The sequence below is a fragment of the Peromyscus eremicus genome, chromosome 7 (assembly GCF_949786415.1).
Source record: "Peromyscus eremicus chromosome 7, PerEre_H2_v1, whole genome shotgun sequence".
Classification (NCBI taxonomy): Eukaryota; Metazoa; Chordata; class Mammalia; order Rodentia; family Cricetidae; genus Peromyscus; species Peromyscus eremicus.
The window spans coordinates 65,030,403-65,053,511 of record NC_081422.1 but is presented as its reverse complement, the minus strand read 5'-3'; the positions used below and the strand labels follow the sequence as shown (position 1 = coordinate 65,053,511).

Below are 23,109 nucleotides of genomic sequence, written 5' to 3'. Positions count from 1 at the left end.
GATCCTAATTCAATAAGATACTGAAGTCAGTGGCCACTGCCCAAATTTTTGTTGTTTTGTTCTGTTTTGCTACATTCCAAACCCAAGTCAGTTAGGATTTAAGGATATAATCAGGGGCTTGCTCAGCAGAACATGACCCTGTAGTAGGACAGACGACAGGTGGTTTCTAAACCCCTATTTACTCCTGGCTCTCTGAAAACCATTTGAAAACCGGTCTCTTCTGACACACAAACAGCAGTGGACACAGGCGAGGGGACCAAGAGCACACGTGACGTACTTAGTCGTTTCTTCTCTTCACTTCTTTTCACCGACTCTGAAGTCTGCCCACTTGAACCATTATCATTCTTCTCATCTTTCTCCATTTTCTTAGTATCTTTGTTGTCTTTTTTTTCTGATTTCTCAGATGACCTTTTCTCTTCTTTTTTGATAGATGCTTGTGTCCTGACCATATCATCCAAGACAAGAAAATAGAATGACTACTTTTGCTATGTGACAAGCAGTCTGTTTATCAGAAACCGGTCTTAGCTTAGCAGCTGTCACTCAATCCTTACTTGGCACTCCGATCACTTGTGTTCTTTTTATCACCAGCACTTCTTGAACTACTCTTTTCATCACTTTCTTTCTTCATTTCTTTCTTGGAAGGATCACCTTTGACCTGAAAAGTTTAAACAAAAATAAATGTTTTTAAAATTCATAAGCTTTAAAGTTGCATTATCTAAATGGTGTTGAGCTGGGCACAGCCACACATCTCCTAGCACTTGTGAGGCAGATACAGAATGATTCTAAGTTTGGGGACAGCCATGGCAGGTTTGGAACTCACTACATAGCCCATAGTGGTCTTGATTTTTCCGCCTCTGCCTCCCAAGTTCTGGGATTATAGCCATGCACCACCATTCATGACAGACATTTTTAGACTGAGACTACAGGTTGACTATTCTTATCCGAGATACCTGGGCTGAGACTGTTTTACATTTTAGGCTTCAGATATCTGCATCCACTTTCCCTGCTCAGCATTTTAACTAAAAACTCTGAAATGCACCAAAATCAAAATTTTTGACCACTGATGACACTCAAAAAGTTTGAGATTTTGGATTTTCAGATCAGCCCTCTTGTTAATCTCCCTCTTTATAAACAGTTAATCACACTTACTTTCTCCACAGAAATCAGTTGTCCATGCAGCTCTGTGCGATGGAGATGTGCAATACATCTGGACACTTCTGTGCTTGAAGACATAGTTACAATGCCATAACATTTTGCCCCAGGACTTCGAGCATTTGTAACTACCTTTGCACTTAAAACCTATAAAATTAGATAACACTTCAGAATTGTACAGCTGTACACATTCCTAAATAGATCAGACTCAGCACTGAGAAAACTCAGATTAAAGGGGGGTAGAGATACATTCTGGGTGTAATCCCATCCTCTCATGTTTTTATGTACTTAAAACATTCAAGGGAATTATTTCTCTAATCCTCTACCCAAATACACAGCCCAAACAAGCTTCATCAATAAAATAAATAGTACAAAATTAACACACAGAGAGAAATTGGATTTGGACCAGTTTTCTCATGGTGGGCACACCTGAATCTCTTAGAGAAAACTATGGACATGTCTGTAAACAGTTTACAAAAGTCTTAAACTCTTTCCTTTGAGTCACTTTAAATTTCAAAAATGAGTAAACAGAAAAGAAAAGGCCAGGATTAAGATGCCTTTAATCCCAGCACTTGGAAGACAGAGGCAGGCGGATCTTTGTAAATTTGAGGCCAGCCTGGTCTACAAAGTGAGTTCCAGGACAGCTAGGGGCTACACAGAGAAACTCGGTCTTAGAAAAACAAAAAAAAGAAAGAGAAGAAAAAAAAGAGACTAGGCCACAAAAGCTGTAAGGTAATCAGTATCTAACTGACCATTTCAATTCTAGAGAATGACAAAGAGTGAGAAGAAAAGCTTGGCTAATCCAGGGCTGGAAAGGGAACAAAGACATGATGGCAGGAGGCAGGAAGGGAACTTGACAGTGTTTTGTGGAGGCTGTTGGAAGCTGTAAGGCTTCATGTGAGCTTTAAGAAAAGCTGCTTTGCCATGCAGAAACTGGAGCCCACAATCTCATCATCATGTACACACTATTCTCATGCAGTTTATATTCTGACAAGTGCCAACATTAAAGTACTGTTTTGCGTCTCTAAAAGCACATTACTGAAACAGAACACAACATATGCTACAGTTGATTATGGGACTATCATTCTGATAACCAATACTGGTTATTAATTTAATAAGCATTTAAAACCTACCATGTGCACACAAAGTAGGATAACAGCAGAGCAAGTTAAAAAACGCATGGTGTATATTTGGAGAACGAAATTTTAAGTAGACACTCTTAAACTAGAAAGAAGTGACTGCATTAGATGCAGACCAACAGCAGCACAGCACTAGCTACTGGCCAAGTGTTCTATAACTGCTCTCTACTGTTAGGGAGCCTACTAACAGCACACACTTTCCTAGTGGAGCAATACCCTTTCAAACACACGCACGCACACAGCATTAATGTTACAAAAACCTGTTTTAATGACTTTAGAGGCTTTTACTTCTTAAAATAGAAAGTCGTTTAAGCAAAGTAGGTTCTTGCAGGTGTCAGCAAACACTGAGAATGGTGGTCCCATGATCAGCAATAAACACAGCAACTTTTACATTTCTCTCATTAGTGGATGAGAACCTCCACAAGAGGATATCTGTTTCCTCTGCAGTTTACATATTCTACTACTTAATTCCAGCTATTTATATTTTCAGGATGACCAAATAGTCTCAGCATCTTCTAGATCCTTTGTATCATTATGAATAAAACTTGGCTCAAATGAATATAGACTTGGAACTCGTTGTAACCCAAAGCTCAGAGATACAAATCTAGACTACAGGGCTAGAGAGATGGCTCAGCTGTTGGGAGCACTTGCTGTTCTTGCAGAGGACCCAGATCCAATTCACAGCATCCACATAGCAGCTCCACTTTCAAGGACCTCCAGAGGCACCAGGCACACACCTGGTGCACACACATCATGAAAGCAAAACACTCATACACATGAAATAAATCTAAATTTGTAAGCAAATAATAAAGTAAATATAAATAAGTAAATCTAAAAACTTATTAAGTATGACATACAGACTATATTTACGTAATCATTTGACTACTAAGAGATTAAAAGAATGTACCTTTCCGTATTTGCCAAAGAGGTTCTTTAAATCAGCAGCTTTGGTATTAGACGACAGTCCACTGACCCAGATATTCTTGGTTGAGCTTCCACTGCTGCCCCCAGCACTGCCTGTGCTCCCTAGGAGGATGGATCCAACACCAGAAGCTTAAGTGCCTGCACTGACTTACAAGGCTCATAGGTGTCCATTCTGAAATCCGTTCTCACTTCAACGTCGCTAGCCTAACATTACAGTATCTAAAATCTTACAAACTTACCATTATAAAAGTCAATCAGAGCAGTGAGAGAATAAATCTGAATGTTCGTAAACTTCCTGGTACATGAGTTTTAAAACAAAGTGGGTGAAAATTCCACTACATCTTGGACATTTTCTAGCAAATGCTAATAAGCTGTCCTCACACCATTACACTGAACTGGGATGCCTGGAAGCAGTCCTGTAGCAACAAGCAGACTACTCCAGTGTTGGATATCTGTCACGGACCCTTAAGGATCTCAGAAGGAGGAATGAAAACAGGATAGATCCAGAGGTGGGAACAAACATTCTAATAATTCACTTTCATTTTCTTTTTTTTTTTTTTTTTTTTTCTTTTTTGAGAAGGGGTTTCTCTGTGTAGCCCTGGCTGACCTGGAACTCACTATGTAGACCAGGCTGGCCTCAAACTCAGAGATCTGCCTGCCTTTGCCACCCAAGTGCTGGAATTAAAAGCATGCGCCACCACATACAGCCACCTTCATTTTCTACTAGAGAAAGATTAGGAGAAAATGGGAATTACATGCAGTTGGGTAACTCGAGACCTAAATAAGAAACAATCTTCTAAAACAATTGCTAGAGGAAGATTGGGGGCCTTAAAATAACTTAGACTGGGGAAATGCTCACAGCTTGTTTCTGAACTGCTTCCACCCAGATATTACTTCACACATGTGAGTATAGGAAGCACACGAGCTAGTTAGCGTCCACAACACTTTCCTCCTTCAGTGCTGTGATGCAGAAAACCCTTTCTAAAATGCCGTGCTATCACAGCTACAAGAAGCAGAAACAGTAAACAGTTCTGAAGTGCTTTAAAGTCACATGAGATAAATGCCAACCTCTGGAAGCTGTTCAGTTCAGGCTTTTAACCATACAAATGACTCAAACTGTAATATCAACAGTTAATGCTTTTCCTAGTTTGGAGGGCAGTCATCAAAATGTTTTACTTTATGACATGCAATTTAGAAATTTGTGTATCTACACGTAACTAGCAATAGTTGGGCCTAGGTACTTATCTAATTATAGGAAAAAGTTTTGAATAACAGGACAGAAGGCACCACTTAACCAAAATTACTAAGTTTCTCAATTTAAAGGATAAACCTTTTCTTATCCATTAACCCAAACAGTAAAGGACAGGGGTATTACAATTAGAATTACTGAATCAAGTCAATAATTACTTCAAACTATTAAACATACCAATGAAACACAAACCAAAGCAATGTGCCAGGCAGTGGTGGTGCACACCTTTAATCCCAGCACTTGGGAAGCAGAGGCAAGTAGATCTCTGTGAGTTCGAGACCAGTCTGGTCTACAAAGCAAGTTCTAGAATAGCCAGGGCTGTTACACAGAAACCCTGTCTCAAAAAACCACAAAAACAAACCAAAGCCAGAGCAATGGATGAAATCCTTTGACACTCAGGAGAGCTGTGAGATTTGTTAGTACCCAACCGAGTGCAGTGCATACTCCTTTAGGACGCTCTCTCAGAAACAAAGGCTCTTCAGCCATCACAGCGGAGGCACAGGATGAAGCCAGATTGCCCATGGGCACAAGACAACCAGCTAGCCCCAAGTAACAAGAAACAATAAAATAAGCTCCCTAGGGGAGTATGGGGGGAATATGCTCAAGGAACAACATACACTTGTAGGATTCTTATGTAATATAGAACCACGTACAACTATTCGATAAATATACAATGAAAATTTTTTTTATTGTTCCTTGGATCTTATAGGAATTGAACATAAAATTATTTCCCTACATAAGACAACTATCAACACAAGTCAAATTAGGAAGTGAACTTTAAAACATTTAAATACTATACACTTGCTATGTTAACGTAAGTATATCCTAATTTAAAGAATGAAGTACTACCATATGTTAGACTGCTTTTCTTCTAAATAGTAGATTCCACAAATATACACAAATATATTCTTGATACAAGTTTCATCCTAGACAGAATAGGGAAATGGATGTGGTCAGGTCTGAAGTTTCAAACTCACTGCAACTAAAACTAATTCTCCAATCTCTCATGCTCATATGAGTTTACAAAGTAACTAAAGGATAAAGTTTCAATGGCAGGGTTTAATGTAATTCTTTAATGCCACCAGTTAAAGATTATCAAAACTTTTATCTTCTCAACAAAGTTCTGAAGACTAAATGTCACAGGGAACACAGACAACTAACACTTTTGGTGGCAAGTACGTGATGTTATCATGGAATAAGTAGAAAAAATATCCATTACCTTTGTCATCTTTAGATGATGTCTTGCTGTCTTTAGATTCCTTTGAAGAGCTAAAGAGGCAAATCACCAGAAGAAAATTGAAAACAAAAACCAAAACACAAACCAAACACTTGATATTGACAGCATTGCCACACCGGGCTCTACTCATACACATGGAGAACTCCAGAGGCCTACATTCGGCTACTTGAACAAATGGCTCTCCTAGGATTCTTGCACTGATTTTGCCCAAGATGCCTGAAGATCTAGGTTTTCTGACAATTCTATTCAGTGGATATATGGCCATCTTCTCCAGATTTCAGGACTGGGACTTGACTTCATTTTGTGTTCTTAGAACTGAGAGTTGCTCATTAACCACCATCACAAGGGTTTTAAAAAATAAAACACAAAAATTGTCAATTTGAAAAAAACAAAAACAAAAAGAAAACAAAAATAAAAAACAAAAATAACCAAAAAAATAAAAAGAACAAATATATGCTGACAATTCGACAATGCACTCAGTAGGACACACTGCATATCATGAAGATCTTGAATTTTTTAAAGTAACTTATGACGGTGAAAAATATTCTAGGCAGGATCATAAGACACTAATTATTGTACATGGTCTTGAAGCCACCCCCTTAATGTAGCGTGATCTTATTGAATGCTGGAATTTCAGTATCGTAAAGAACTGACATAGAAAAACAAACCTCTTTGCTTGACCAGAGGCCCCAGTAGACGAGGGCCCTTTCTTCAAAGTATCCTTTTCTTTGTCTCCAGATTCTGCTTTCTTAGAACTTTCTCTGGCTTCCTTCTCGACAGGATCACCCTTCACGGAGTCTTCCTTCTTACCATCTTTATGGTTCGGATTCATCTCATAATCCTTGCTTTCCTTCTCCGGGCTCTGTGCAATGGCGTCCTGCCCATCTTTTGGCTTACTTGCTTCAGAATCTGTAATTTTCACATTTTTACCTGTTTCTAGGAGGTCATCACCATCAAAATCCAGAGTGATGGCATCTTCAGCCTGGATTGTGACCGAGATGTTGTCATCCTCAGCTTCTTTCCCAGTCGCATTAGCTTCCATCATCTCTTCATGAGCTGTGTGATCAGCCTCAGCTAGGCTCCCTTCTGAAGGAAGAGGTTTAGATACTTCTTGTGTGCCATCACCAGAACCTGCTATATCTAAGAGGATTTAACAGGAATAAATATGGCAAAACAAGAAGTTTAAACAATTTCACATTCATAAGCTAGAATAGGACCTAGAAAATATAAAGCCAGTCATTAGCACTGATGGAGGGTTAGGGGGAACACAAGGGATTAACTAACATACACAATCCTTTACCTAAGATCACTTATTCTTCAGGGGAAAAAAAATGATCTCTACATACAAACATCAAAACAACAACAGTGAGAAAATGGATCCATCCTTAAGATGCGTCTCTTCGTTTCTGCTTTTAAGTTAATGGTATCTGAATTGTTTTCCTCCATGGTAGAGTGGCAGATGTGCAGGTTTGTTTTTCAATGTTCGGCTCATCTTGGGATTTAATCCTTATGACCTTGGGAGCTCCTTGGTGACTTCTTGGAAGGTCAGTCTAAGGACATTGGTCTTCAGAGTAGTTCCAAGCCCCATCTTTTTCACTCTTCAATCCCTGGGCAGTCCAGAATTGAATACAACACCGCCACAGAAGACTCTGAAGATGCTCCTCCTTGACGTCTAGCAAAGTGGCTGCTTGCTAGCTGCATCCTGTCCAGGTGGTCTGCAGTGACTGTTTGCAAAGATATCTTGCATTCCCACAGAGAGAAAGGCCTCAGGTATGTGAGATGTTTCAGTCAGTAGCTTTATTCCATCGTAGTTTCTGGGCTTTTTATTCTGCCTGGCTGAGGAGGTTGCTCCATGTCCTTTCTAGTCCAAGTAGGATAATGTGACTTCTGTCCGAGAACTCAACCTCATAGTGACCACATGTATTGCTACGGTTGTCCCTGTGATTGTATTGGGTAAGATAATTCTCCCAAGCCACTACACATGTCAGAAAATCATATGAAAGTTGCTCTAAAGTAGCAAACAAAAGCCAGTTTCCTGGTCATTCACCATTCTTAGGATTGGTGCAGAATTCACTGAGTCATAAACTAAGACTCGAATAAGCACGTATGAGTTACTGCAGTGTCAGTCCTAAAGACGGAATCTACTTACCTTATGTTAAAAGTTATTTTTAAAATAAAACTAAATCTACAGTGAAAAATAGTATCATTCACTACAGTAACTGATACGTACTATTAAGTCAGAAGATATCTTGTGTTCAAAAGAAAATCAAAACCAATTGAAAAATTAAGATGCTAACTTAATTCACTAAATTGATAATTTGAAAAGAAACTATTTTAAAATAAGATTTCAAATAAGGAATGTTTATTTTCATATACTTTGCTTTTCTAAATGTCCATAAATTTGAAACTCTACTTGGCATCAAACATACCTTTCTCATTTTCTTCTTCCTCACCATCCTGAAATTCAAAGAATAATCAAATGTAAAATAAACTCACGGAGAACAACATTTCAATAATATCACAAAATCAGTCAAATTAAACTCCTGGGTAATTTTAAAATATTGATTAGAGATACACATCACACGCAAATACATTCCAATCAGAACTCAGACCCATTTAGAACTACGGAGCACCCTTCTGCTATACATGATTCTACAAAACAGGAGGCAAATCTCTCATTAAGATTATCAGTTCATTAACCAAAACTAGTTAATCTAATCCAAACCTTACTTGTAGCACAGAGCTGTCACTAAAGAGGCTGGCATGACTGTTTTCTGTCGCTCAGTTCACACTTTGTCTATTCATTTAGTGAGGAAAGTGAGGAGAGGACCCACATGAGGGTCAATCTTACTTTCCTTCTTCCACCATGAGTTCTGGGGATCCAGCTCAGGCGGTCAGGCTTGGCAGCAAGCACCTTCACCCATCTGAGCCGTCTTACTGGCCTATCAGAGATACTTCTAACAAATCCTTATTCAAAGGAGTCAGAGTATAATCTGCAATGGATTGAATGCATGATAAAGAAATAAAGAAAACAAAACCCTGCTTCCCTTTCTACACACTTCAACATGGGAAGGGGATGATTATCAAGAGTCAGCTCCAAATTACCCTTTTTAAAAATCTCTGTCAAATGAGTTCAAAGCCGTCACAAATATACTAGCAAATGGCCAATTTAAAAATGGCCTTTGTGCAATAGGTAATCAAAGCAAAGAGCACGGCCATTTAAAAGAAGTGATTTTTAGCTTTAAATATTTGCTATTTCCCAAAATTAACTATATGCTAACTTTAAAACAGAAATATCTCAATAAGACAATGCTTTTCTTGGAGTAAGAATTTTGTCTTTCTAAGGAAAAATAGCATATTGAAAGGGCAAGGGGCTTGCAGAAACTAGATTACTGCCTGCAGCCAGGAGAAAAATCTTTATTAAGAAAACATTGCAAAGATTACTGAGGTAGCTCCTCCAAGATAAACTCTCCCAACATAAGCCACACAAAAGTAAGTAAGTTCAACAGTCTCAAAAGAAGTTTCCAGGAACATCTTGGTCACACAACTCTTAAAATACAAGCTGTGCAGATACAGATGGTTCTAGGTAAGCTGGGCAAGTTCCCATGGAAAGCCTTAAAGCACTGCTTCTCAAACACCAATGTACAACAGAAGCCTGGAAGCGCTTGTTCAAACAGGCTGCCGGCACCAGTCCCACAGCTTCTGATTCTGCAGGTCTGAAACAGGGCTGAAGGATGTACAGCACTTAACATGTTTCCAGGTGATTTTGATGCTGCAGGTCCAGGAAGGACCTGACCAACTCCTCCTGCCTAGCAGTGAAAGAAAATTTCAAGCAAAACTTTCAATTCAAGTCAAAATTAAAATTTTACCATGGATAACAACCATAACATTATATCTATGTGTATGAACAAGAGTGCACTGGTGCACAGAGAGGACTGGTCAATGACGTGTCTTTCCTCTATAGAGCCCCCAATCTTTTATTTTTTATTTTATTTCTTTATTTCTTTATTTTTGGTGAGACAAGGTCTCTCACTGAACCTGGAGCTCACCAATTAGCTAGACTGGCTGGCCAGAGAGCTCCAGGGATCTGCCTGTCCCATCCTGTCATCCCCACCCCACCACTCCAGAGTTACAGGCATGCATCACAAGAGGCTTTCACATGGATGCTGGGGATCTGAACTCAGGACCTCACACTTGTAATATAAATCAACAGCAATATAAATCCTATCAGTCTGTGTACCAATATTGTATGCTATGATTTCTTTTCAATTTTAAAGTTCAAATTTTTTTTGAGTGAGAGAGAGAATGTGTGTGTGTATGTGTGTGTGTGTACTTCAGTCTTCCTTGAAGTCCAGAAGAAGGTTATAAGATCCCTCAGAGCTGGAGTTCCAGGAAGTTATGAGCTCCCCAGCATGGATGCTAGAAACCAAACTCTAGTCCTTTGCAAGAACAGTGTGTACTCTTAACCAATGAGCTACCTATCTAGTTCCCAATAATTTTTTTTTTTTTCAAGACAGGGTTTCTCTGTGTAGTTTTGGTGCCTTTTCTGGAACTCACTCTGTAGACTAGGCTGGACTCAAACTCACAGAGATCCTCCTGGCTCTGCCTCCTGAGTGCTGGGATTAAAGGTGTGTGCCACCACCACCCAGCTAGTTCCCAAGAATTTAATAAACTTCCACATGGAGTTAGCAAGATGGTTCAGTGGATAAAGGCACTTGCTACCAAGACTGACAATCTGAGTTCAATACCTAGGACACATATGTGGATAGAAAAAACTAACAACACAAGTTGTCTTCTGACCTCCACAGATGTGCTATGACACTGAGACAGACAGACAGACAGACACACACACACACACACACACACACAAACACACACTTTAAATTTAAAGAAATAAATCACTACCTCTGAGCTTTTAATCACACAACTCATGAGCAGCACTTGCAAAGAGCAATGGCTGGTGGTAGCAGCAAGGGGACAATATTAAGCTATTCTTAAATTCTAGATACATTTTTTCCTTTCAGACTCAGGAATGGTTTACTAATTTACCTTGAAAAGGTAAATAAAACGAGCCATCTTAATGAATGATTGACTTGCAGCACCAACACCACACCACTGTCAAGCTATTCTACTAAAGATGCAACATGACAGGCTGGAGAAAAAGATGTCCAGTTAGGCCAGGTGGTGACAGCAAGGCAGAGGCAGACTGATCTATGGGTTTGAGACCTGTCTGGTCAACAGGGTGGCTTCCGGGAAAGCCAGACTCCCACTGGGCCTTCTCTCCAGCTCCCTAGACATTTTCTTAATTCTACATGTCTGCTGAAGGATCTCCTAAACCCAGTGTCTCCACACAGTGGTTAATGCGTTACTGCCCACAGCACAGAGGGGTCCGACCTAATTCTTAGGAACCAGTGCTGGTGAGAGCAGAGCTGACAGTGAATGACCACATGGTAAGTGCACACTCATTCGAATAGCACTATTAGGGTTAACTGTGGTCTACATATGCTCCAAACTCCTTATAACAAAAAGGCAAGGCAAGAAGCACAAAAAGCGATAGGAAAATGTCCATACCCATGATAGCTGTGTACAAATATGCAACATGTTTGAAAATAGTCTCCCCGCTGAAAACAGTCTTTAAATTAGCCACTTTGGGAACTCTCTTGAATAAGAGCATTTCATGCATGGAAATGAATCCCATTTTCTAGAAAGCAAGTAATCAAGTAGTTATCCTGTAGTGGGGCCTACAATCCCTAGTCAAATGCTGCAAGACTTAACACAAAGCTCCTCTCTTTCCACGGACCCTAGGGACGGCAAAAGTCAGATCAAGCCTCACACACAGTCTTCAGTCAACTACATTCTACTGCCATCCTTTAGCCTAGTCTGTGATATACATGCATCTCTGTGGTTGGTAAATGAGAGGACCTATATTCAACCTGACTGAATAAGTCTTCAAAATGATCTCACATCAGTAACTGCCTGACATCTAGTTAACAATGCGCTCAACGGTGTGGGAAAAACAAATTGGCCCAGCTAGAAATGGGAACAATCTGAGCTTCATGGACAACAGCAATGGGCTAGCATATGTTACATATCTGAAGCCCATAATAAGCACTAGATATCTGCTGAAATAAAGTCACTGAATATAAATATACTATAAGACACTACTCTTTCTAAAGGACTTCTGAGTTCAACAGAACTCCGAAAACTCTTACCAGTGTGGGATTACTTACTGAAAAAGAGTATGATGTAATATAAACAAATAAATAAATGAGCCACTGAGATGAGTTAACAGGTAAGGTACTTGCTGCCAAATCTAATGGCCTGAGTTCCATCCCAAGGACTCACATGGTGGAAGAGAAATCACTCTCACAAGTTGTCCTGTGATCTACATACATACATACATACATACATACACACACACACACACACACACACACACAATAAATGTAATTAATTTTTAACATGATGTATTTTTAAAGATTCATCTAGACTTTATTCCATAGACTCACATATGATTTAAAATGTATCAAGGATAAATAAAAGTAGTAGATATAAACTGTGTGGCGGTGGTGCATGCCTTTAATCCCAGCACTCAGGAGGCAGAGCCAGGTGGATCTCTGTGAGTTCGAGGCCAGCCTGGTCTACAGAGCAAGATCCAAGACAGGCACCAAAATCCTGTCTCAAAAAAAACCAAACCCCCCCCCCCCCAAAAAAAGGAGTAGATATAAAAAGAACCCTATGAACAGCTAGCAAGCACTAGATTGGAGAGACATTAACTTTATGAAGAGAACAGATGCTCTGAGATCTATGTCTCCCCCAAGCCCCCGCAAAAAGGGAAAGTCCCTCAGATTAGAGAAGTGTTGTACACATAGGTAAACAAATAAAAGAACAGACATGGCATAATCTTAGGACACCACAGTGGCTCTTTTTGTTGTTTTCTTTTGGTTGTTTTGCCTACATGTATGTAAGTGCACTGCATGTATGCCTGGTGCCTGCAGAGGCATTGGATCCCCTGGAACTGGAGTTAGAAATGGTTGTAAGCTGCCATGTGGTTGCTGGGAACCAAATGTAGGTCCTCTGCAAAAGCAACCAGTGCTCTTAGGCACTAAGCCATCTCTCTAGTCCCTCTTTTGTTTTTGAGACAGGATCTCACTATGTAGCTCTGGCTGATCTGGCACTTGCTATATAGACCAGGTTGGTCTCACACTCACCGAGATCCTCTTGTGTCTGCATCCCAAGTGCTGGATTTAAAGCTGTGTACCATCACATCCAGTCACTAAAGAGCTTCTTGAGATCAGAGGAAATGCTTAAGATTTAAAACCCTAACAAGAACATTCTAGAAAAAAAAAATGTTCAGAAAATTCTCAAGTAAATTCAAATTAGGCAAACAACACTACAAAGAAACACTAATTGCACATGTTCATGCTAGGATCTAAAATAATTCTCCATTCCAGCAAGGAAGGGTTTGTTTTAAAGTATGGTGTCGGGGTCAAATCCAACCCTTTGTACATAGCAGACAAGCACTACCAACTGAGCTACATCCTTAGCCATGATTTTTAATGTTCAAACTGGCCTCTAAGAGAATCTGCTCAAAGTCCCAGTACTATAATTAAGCACAGGAAAACGTTCATGCAGAGACTTAAATTTCAAATCAAAAGCTGAGGACTGGGTTTACATATTTAACACTGGGGTTATTGTCCTCACACAAACATCATTCTCGTTTGTATTTTATAAAGAAATAGACTATGTCAAGGATTTTGTAATGTATTTTATGTATCCAGGTGTTTTATCTACATGTATGTCTGCACACCAGAAGAGGGTATCAGATTCCATGTACTAGTAGACTGCAGTTACAGAAGACTGAGAGCACCACCACGTGAGTGCTGGGACTTGAACTCAGGGCCTCATAAAGAACAGCCAGTGCTATGTAACAACTGCTGAGACATCTCTCCAGCCCATGTCAAGGATTTTTTTTTTTTTTTTTTTTTTTGGTTTTTCGAGACAGGGTTTCTCTGTGTAGCTTTGCGCCTTTCCTGGAACTCACTTGGTAGCCCAGGCTGGCCTCGAACTCACAGAGATCCGCCTGGCTCTGCCTCCCAGTGCTGGGATTAAAGGCATGCGCCACCACTGCCCGGCTCATGTCAAGGATTTTTAAAAAATTATTAACAAAGGAATGGCAGGAACTACATAGACACTTTTTTGAATATCTCATTTTATAGTTTTGATGTAAAATCAAGAATATATTTTAAATATGTATAGAATTAGATAAAAAATAACTGTAGAATCCCAAAAAGTTACAGACTAAGTTCTTTAAATCAATAATTAAAAATAGATGAAACAAATCAATCGAAGTATGTATCAGTTGGTACTCTATTCCAGGGGGCAGAACAAATCTGCAATACAGTAACTTGTTTATCCTTAGTGAGGCTATGCTATAAATAACTGGGGAATTCTTCAGTCATTTTCACGAATGGCCTTGGGGGAGGGGGTCCTTTAAGGCTACTGTACCTAAGAATGTGAGCTAAAGGACTTTGAACTATCCCTATGAACTATTTACAGAAAAGGCCCAGAATCAATGAACAACTCAGGAGCAGTGAACAGTCACACCCTGACTGCTGTCCTGACACAGCACTTACCACTAACATGAAGCGATGGCTACATGCAGGTCTAGGAGAAAGAAACTAGAACATCTTTATATACACCAACAATAAAGAGAGCTAAAACTGTCACTAACAGAAGGTGGGAACACTCTCAACTTCAAGGATAACCACAGACTGACATACATTAAATACATGAGCCTGAAATAAAAGGACAGGAAGCAAAGAAACAATCAAAAACCCATTGGTACTACTTATTGAAAGTGCTGGTAAACTAGCTCGTTATTCTGGAAATTGGTGAATAAAAGGGGGGAAAAATCAAATACATATCCTTGTTTTCCTTTAAAAATGATACTACTTGATAACCAAATAGTATATAAAGGGTTAGTTTTTCTAGAAATATTCCAGTCAACACTATGACTACTTTGAAACACATCACCAATGACTTAGGTGCCATACAAAAAGACACAGCAGCACAAGGGTAGCAACCCACCTATGAAGCACTCGGTCTCTCATGCTCTCTTTGAATCTGACAGTAAGTCCAGCAGTCTACCACCAATTTACCAATTTCAAGTAACTACAGTAAGCAAGAATATGTTCAAAGACACAATGGAATGTAACCAGCAAAATCTACATTTTTGGCTGGGCATTGGTGGCACAGGCCTTTAATCCCAGCACTCAGAAGGCAGAGGCAGGCGGATCTCTGCGAGTTTGAGGCCAGCCTGGTCTACAGAGAGTTCCAGGACAGCCAAGGCTACACAGAGAAATCCTGTCTATACAAAAAGGAAAAACAATCTAGACTTCAGAGGCTCTAATGCAGGGCTTGGCAAACTGTTCTTTTTTACTGTTCTTTTTTATCCATTTTCACACTGTCTCTAACTGCTTTCATACTACTGCGGCATAGCTGAGCAGCTGTAACACGGACTACATGGCCCACAAAAGCTAAAATATTTCCTATCTGACCCTTGCTCGATGAGATAATCAACTAAGTTTTCAACAAATAAAACAAGGAGAAACTAAGTCACAGAGCAAGCCTACATATTAAAAGGGCCTTAACAGACACGTCAATCAATCACAGGTCTGGATTCAAACAAACCTGTAAGGAGAAAATATCCATAGCTGAATGAATACTGAAAATTAACTTCACTACTTAATGACATTATCATTTTTATATTAGGAATTTCTTTTAAAGCTACATATTGAACTTGGTCATGGAAAATGGATTTGGTTTTAAACACTGCAGTGTACAATGTAAATGGAGGTGGAGGAAGTAGGACTGGAGGAGCTAAAAAGAGATCAAGTTGGCTAACAGTTATACCCGCTCACCCCTAACGCATATAATACATTCAGGAAACATGTTTAGAAGCATCCAATCACAGGGGAATCTATAAATTTGTATATCTCCAGGTGTTTTCATATACATTATTTACAAAATAACGGACATTATAATTTTCTTTCTTACTTTTTGTTTGTTTGTTTGTTTGCTCGAGACAGGGTTTCTCTGTGTAGTCCTGGCTGTTCTGGAACTCATTCTGTAGACCAGGCTGGCCTAGAACTCAAGAGATCCTCCTGCCTCTGCCTTCTGAGTGCTGAAACTAAAGGTGTGCACCACCCCCACCCAGCTGTGTTTTCTTCTTATGGATTTTGACAGGGTCTAGTGATATAGCTTAGCCTGGCCTCGAACTTGCAATCCTCTGTCTGTGATGCACCTGTTTTACCTTCTAAGTTCCAAGTTAGAGGCTGCACCATAACTCTCAGCTATAAGATTTTATTTAAAATCTCTCTGAAGATGTAGCCTCCTTATTTTTTGATACAATTTCATATCTTGGTCTCTGAAATAACTTTTCTTTCACTATCAGGATGGAATGGTTTCATTTATTCTATCCCATAGAAATTGGTTTAGCCGTGCAGTGGTGGCGCACACTTTTAATCCCAGCACTCAGGAGGTACAGCCAGGCAGATCTCTGTGAGTTCAAGGCCAGCCTAGTCTATAGAACGAGATTCAGTACAGGCACCAAAACTACACAGAGAAACCCTGTCTCGAAAAACAAAACAAACAAACAAAAAAAAAATGGTTTAAACTTTAAAAAGGTAACTGTTCCTTGAGATACTTTACTTCCACCTGTTGAATATGCTGTAATAAAGTAGCCTGTGGTATAAACAGGGTTCCTAGACACAACACTGCCACGCAGCTCACTAGCTGTATAAGCTCGAAGCATCCCAGCAGTGGAACTCAAAAAGTTGCCAAAACTACACAGAGCTCAATTCCAGTTTTCTGAAAATCAGTAATCTAGAAAAGTACCCCCCCCCATCTACCACGCAGAAGTGAGTATACACGACAGAAGGGGCACAGGCCTGCTGCCTCTCACTGTCCTAATGGCCCCTTCCTAAGTATTACAAGTGACCAGAAACACTGCTCCCAGAAATGTCAGTTCTCTTCCACTGAGGTAAAACAGGGAGCCACAGCTCACCTCACTCCTCTGTGAGGACAACCACAGCAAGGCAAGACAGCCACAGAAAAGGCACACAGCTGGGAACAGCTGGCTATAGTCTTTTTTTTCCCCTAAAGATTGACTTTATGAGTGTGAGTGGTTTTGCCTGCATGTATGTCTGTGTACCATGTGCATGTCTGTTGCCAAGTAAAGGCTAGAGGAGGGTATCAAATCCCCCAGGCCTGGAGTGACAGATGGCTGTGAGCCACCATGTGGATAATGGGATCCAAACCTCGCTCCTCTACAAACAGCAAATGCTCTTAAGCAAGGAGCCATCTCTCTACCCCAGCTCTGCAGTCTGAACATGATGTGCTCCTGTAACCGCTCTTCTAGCGGACACCACTGAGTCACAGACTCCATCACCATTTTTCCTAAATCTAGCAATCTAGTCAGTGGTGAGTGGTAAGGTATCTATTTGAAAGCATGGCACTTAAAGAATTAGTATACAACAGGTACTTGTGAATAAATGAAACCAAGTTATAAATGTTGTTTCCAGCACTGGGATGCTTTCAAATGTACGCCGTGCATAACAGGGACCAAAGCAAGTCTCACCACATTCATGTGCAGCCACTTCCACAACAATGTCAACAACAAGAGATTTTTCCACTGTTATCCAAGTTCATCCTAGCCATGTTAGACTAATAAAAAAATTAAAGCATTGAAAAGGATATCATACTTTAAATTATTTTACACCAAATGGAAAAAAAAAAAACCCAAGATTCTAGACTTCCTAAAAGTCTGTTTTTTGAGAAGTCTCTACTATTTTACACAAAGGTTGAACTTTCTAACTCTAAAACCTCTGCTCCTAATCACTTTTGAGGCAGCAGAACCTTCAGCTGCCAACAGTTGGTCCACATCACACTCAAAGCTCACGGTTAAACTTAAAGCAGTTTTATGAAGTAAAGAATCACAAAGTAAAGCTACGATTGCTTTTCCAGGCCCTTCCCCACAATGGTATACTCACAGGACTAAGTGCAAACTTACTTGGGCTGTTAGAAAAGTGTCGTCTTCGCCTTCTTGAGCTTCAGTGTCCTAAGTAAAAGGTATACAACAGCTTTGCTTTACAAAACATCTAGGTACAACAGGAACGCTCTGACGCTCAGACCTGGTTATCACTGCCTCATGCTCTGATAACTGTGGGCACCAAACCAGGAATTCAGGCTACCCTCTTTATGACAACATAAAACTATCAGTGGTGCTACTAGGTAGTTAGAAAAGTCCTGAGCCCCTCATTTACCAGCCTAGGCAAGAGGCAAGTGCTTTATGAATACTGACAGTCCTCATTCCCTATGATCCAATGGCTTTCCTGAGATCTAACAGCCTTCAAAGCAGGACAATGGTCTATTTTAAAGGAAAGATCTGAAAATCGCTTTACAATGCAACTTTAATTTTCTTACCCTTGATAATAAATGAAGAAACATAACTTTTTATCCTACTGAAGCAAATGGGGGTGGAGGGACCTATCACCAAGTAATACTGGCAAGGTCTGAGTGAAATAGGCACACTCATTCCTAGTGGCATAGAAAAACCTCCAAACCTTAAATGTTCAAGGTTGTAAAACAGCCATCAGACACACAGAAAGTAACCTAATTACCAGGTCATTATGGCATGTTATATAAAAACAAAACATAGAATCAACAGCAATTTATGGCATGGCAATAACTATGTAAATATATATGTAAAATAAGCAAAAATTGTAAAAGCCTTAGATGATAAGATTCTGGGTAATTTTATAAAATATACTTCTTTTTAAGTTCTGAGACCTCCAAATCAAACTAAAAAAAAAAAAAAAAAAAAAAAACTTTCTATTAGTAAATCTTAATTTATCTGGGTCATGTTTTAAGAAAACTGGCTGAAGACCTGACTCTCGATGTCCTCCTTTTCTCTATCTTCTTCTATTGCTTCTGCCTCTATTAGTTCTTCAGTCTTCTTGTTCTCTTCTGCAGAAAGCAACTCCTGGGAATGCACAATGTCTTCTTCATTTTCACCAAATTCTTCCAAGTCCTTTAGCTCGTCATTTCCATCTTGTTCATGTGTCTCTTGATTCTCCAATTCACAGTCCTTTTAATGGTAAGAAAATTTGGTACAACTAGAGGCCAAGTGGTGTGGGTTATCCACCAAACACTTTTGAAAATTTACAACTCTACATGTGACAGATTTGACTGTATTTTATGATATTCCCAGAGTGCAAGGCTAAGCATTTTTACCTGTCACATAAACTGTTTTTCAAGCATGTAGTCAATACCCAAACCAATGAGCCATAACTAAATCTCAAATTTCACACTGAAATATAAGCGGAATCGCTACAAAGATACTTTAAGTTCAATTATTTAAGAGTTTCCAAGCCACAGTCTAAGAGCTGTCCAGAAGGCATAGCTTCTAGGAAATGAAGTGATTCTCCACTCTCCATGTGCCGGTCTAATTTAACAGCAGAGACCCTAAACATCATATGCATATTTAAACATGAAGTTTACTTCTAGTTAATAATAGAGAACTCCCATTGCTGCATCAGTCTACTCTTAAAAAGTATGCATATTGTTCATTTAAAAGTATTGCTTTAAATCTCTCACTGCCAATTTACATAGGAAGGGGACATGGGTTGGGGTTAGCTCTGTACCAGGTCTATGTCCTTCAAAATACACAGAGATAGGGTATTTTGGTGGGAGGAAGGGCTGACAGTCACAGATGCACCTTCCTTATTCTGCAACAAATCAAGGTTTAAGGAGTTGTTTCTGGGCTAACAAGGAAAAAGCAGTCTACTCACCATTTGTAGCTGAACTCAGAAAAGGAAAACTGTCTAGTGAGGAAGGAGGGCAGCAAAACCATGGCTGCTCTACAGTGCAGAGTGCCTGCAGAGTGGGCTCTGGGGCGACTACCACCACACAGCGACACTAGGGAGCAGTGGGAGGGGCTAACAGTGTAGGTCATTTAAGATGGCAGAGGCACAGAGATGGAGGGAGTCCCTGAAGAACTGCACCATTCGGAAGCAAACCTGGACATCACTTACCCACAGAAACAACCACTGGACTGCCATTTACCCACCACTACTCTAAAACTTCTGAAATTAACAACTCTAGAAGCAAGAAAAGAAATTCACTGATTTTTATCAACTACATCACATATACTTTTAAAGTGAAGAAAGAAATATTAAGAACTAACGGTATATTCACACAGTTTTCTAACAATCTCTTTTGCTCTTCTAGACCTCACCAGATTATTTTAAGGCTGACACAAAAGTACCCTCCCAGCAGATGGGCCATCTCACTACTCCACTCAAAAAGCATGTATCTCCTCTAATATTCCAAATGACTGATACAATTTAAAAACAGTAGGAAACTAAACATTCTTTGTACAAGTTGCAATGTTGTCTAGTTTATAATTTTTGCTTAATCACACACTAGCAAAGAAGTACAGAAACTAATAACAAAGAAATAGACCCAGTGAAAAGACACCACAAGAATAATAGACACCAAAACTAAAGAGTTCTTAAAGGCTCAAACAAAAGCTGGTTATAGGAATGCAGTCACTAAGTTTAGTGGCTCCCCAGGCAAGTAGTTACTAAAACTATCTGCTTCCAAGGTTCTCAATGAAATGCTTCTATCTGTGTGTGGTGTGATGTGTGTGGAGCAGAGAGGGCACAGAGCTAGGCTGTAGGAGCTACAGGTGGGAAAATGGACATGAGCTGACCTCATAGTCAACACACAAACACCCAGAGACAATTGTGACAATGTGAACTAACATAAGAACACAGAACAGATGGGAATAAAAATGCATGTCATTTAAAAAGCACTGTGATCATTAATATCTGCAATTGCCACAGTGCTTAAGACCCAACGAATAGTACACTACTTTTCATTCAAAGAAATAAAATACCAACTACAACTAAAAATAACCTGTTCTATACTTGTAATACACAGAACTATCACTGCCCCAATCAAAATTACTTATTTAATTTTCTGTTTTTGAGGTACCTTCCTTTTTGGTTCAAAAAGGTGTGGTGTATTTATCTTTAAAGGGTGTAACAAATTTCTTAATATGATCTTTACTAGGTAATAACACATCAGCAATTTTCCCTCTCTGGTTTAAAAGTATACATGATCGAGTCCTACATATAGTGTATAAAAGTTAATGCAACCAGCAGACTGAAAAAAAATACCAGTATCCTTCACAAGTGCAATGCTGTCCACCTAACATACCATTCATTATCCTGGGTGTTCTCCAGGTCCCCAGGCCTCAGATTCCCACTTGAATGCCCAAACATACTCATCAGTTTTAGTTTTGTTTTGTTTTTTAAGCCAAGGGTCTGTGTAGCCTAGGCTGGCCTCAGAGATCTGCCTGCCTCTGCTAGGATTAAAGGTATGCGCCACCACACCCAGCTTAGCTTTTCTTCATGTCTCAGTTAGCTACAGACTTATTTCTTGTATACCTCAATTATGAGAGCTCATGGGGCTGCCAATATTTAAGTCTCTTTAACCTATGTTCTTCAGTGTCTATTGTTCAAGTCAAAATCCATGAATTTATCATCACACAAAGTAAACATCTTAACCTAGAGATGAACACTTTACCTTGACAAAAGCATCATCTTCCACAGAAGCATCTCCACTCAACTCATCTGCTTCTTGTTTTTTACCTGCGAAAGAAGGAAAATGGGCTAACAACCAGTAGTTTATTACTTGAAGAAGAAAAGAACATTCTACACTTACTCTCCACTCCTGAAACCATCTACAACGCTAATGGGAACTACTTAAAAACCACCTTGTCACAGCTATCCCAAACAAAAAAAGCTTTACCAAAGCCATGCCATCTCCCTGACGTGTGTGATGTCAAGACCCATCGCCTTGACTCACCTAATGCCAATGGGACATTTCTTTCATACGCATAGCATACATTCTGTCCTCAGCCTGTCAGTGGCAGCACATTTCAACAGTATTTTACAATCTAGATATGTAACCAGATACCTAGAGCCAAGTTCAAGACTCAATACCCATAAAATCCTCAATCCTCCTCTTAAACAGCTTTATCTAAAATAAAACCCTCATACTTGGCCAGCCATGATAGTCCACACCTGTAATCCCACTAATTTGGAAGGTGGATACAGGAGGATCAAGAGCTCAAGTTACTTCCAGCTAACCTAGGCTACATGACAAGTCTCTCCCATCACCTGCACAGCATACCAGTTGATACAAACTGTCTAGTCCTGTTTCCAGAACCTCTCACCTCCCCATGAAGGGACAACAGTCCAGTAACTGGCTGGATGCTCTCTTTCCCCCAAAGCCTCAGTACACAGTCCTGACCACTCTAGCATGAGGGCCAGACGCTGCTCACTCAACATGACACTTAGCAGATGCAAGGCAGGAGAACTGACTTCCAGATGCAGGCTATCCCCAGCTTCCTGGCAGACCGAAAGAGTTCTTTGCTCAGCCCTCATTTTCAAAACTATGTTATTTGGTGGAATTTAAAGAGTGCTACTACAGTTCTGGGAGGGGAGGGGGGAGTGTAAATTCCACACAGCCAATGCTACAAGTTTCTTGTGTCTTCAATATAGCACCCCCCAAAAAAAAAATTACCTAAAAATCTGTAATGCACCGTAAATGTTGTCTTTAGAAAATCACAGCCACTGAAACTTTAGTGTTTATATTTTAACCTTTTTTTTCATTTCTTTTGAAATGTAAACAGCTATCTCCTTCTGAGGCAAACTAACCTGCCTTTTCCTTCTGCCTGGAACAGGTACTGACCATGCTGCTGCCAAGGCTGAAGATTCAGCGACTCCTGAGTCTAGCTACTAAGGGAAATGTTAACGAGGAAGTTTTTCCCCATCACTATCCAGTCACCCTATCTTCACACGTTCTCCATTCAAACCCTCTCTGTGAACGAGTGAGTGAGTGAGTGAGTGAGTGAGAACAGGAAAGCAGACACTGGTCCTGCAAGTGGAAGAAGCAGGCCTGGGAGACTATGCTTCCCATTTACTCAAGGAGCGGGCATGCCTTGAGGATATACATATAGTCTTTAAAAGCTTGCTCTCAGAGGGGAAGGAGTTGAGACAGGGCTCACTCCCTATGTAGCTCAAGCTGGCCCTGCACTGCAGTGACTCTCCTGCCGCAGCCCTCCAGTGCTGGATCACACCGCATCAACGGCCACTGCTGGCTTCAACGCCCCAGTCAGAACACGGGGCCGAAATTTTAAGGAAAACATAAATGGATAACGCACTTAAGAATTTACAGTTATTATCATTCTTTTTATCATAAATCATATTTTACACAACAATCAGAATAAGGGAAGCCTAAGGTCTAAATATAGAAATGACTTCAAGGGTGTTGAA

The 23,109-nt window shown here is 39.9% G+C and overlaps 1 protein-coding gene across 2 annotated transcripts in view; it reads right to left on the bottom strand.

Moving 5' to 3' along the window:
- Sltm (SAFB like transcription modulator) overlaps positions 1–23,109 on the bottom strand; it is a 46,805-nt gene that overhangs the window by 13,238 nt on the left and 10,458 nt on the right. The window contains exons 3-12 of one of the 2 annotated variants that reach the window (XM_059268201.1): positions 21,356–21,420; positions 18,651–18,851; positions 17,775–17,822; positions 8,131–8,158; positions 6,370–6,841; positions 5,684–5,733; positions 3,199–3,317; positions 1,150–1,299; positions 552–655; positions 278–441 (exon numbers count right to left, since the gene is read on the bottom strand). In XM_059268201.1, coding sequence (XP_059124184.1) covers positions 278–441; positions 552–655; positions 1,150–1,299; positions 3,199–3,317; positions 5,684–5,733; positions 6,370–6,841; positions 8,131–8,158; positions 17,775–17,822; positions 18,651–18,851; positions 21,356–21,420 — 1,401 coding nt within the window. The remainder of the gene's footprint in view (positions 1–277; positions 442–551; positions 656–1,149; positions 1,300–3,198; positions 3,318–5,683; positions 5,734–6,369; positions 6,842–8,130; positions 8,159–17,774; positions 17,823–18,650; positions 18,852–21,355; positions 21,421–23,109) is intronic. The other variant, XM_059268202.1, reaches the window with a different exon arrangement.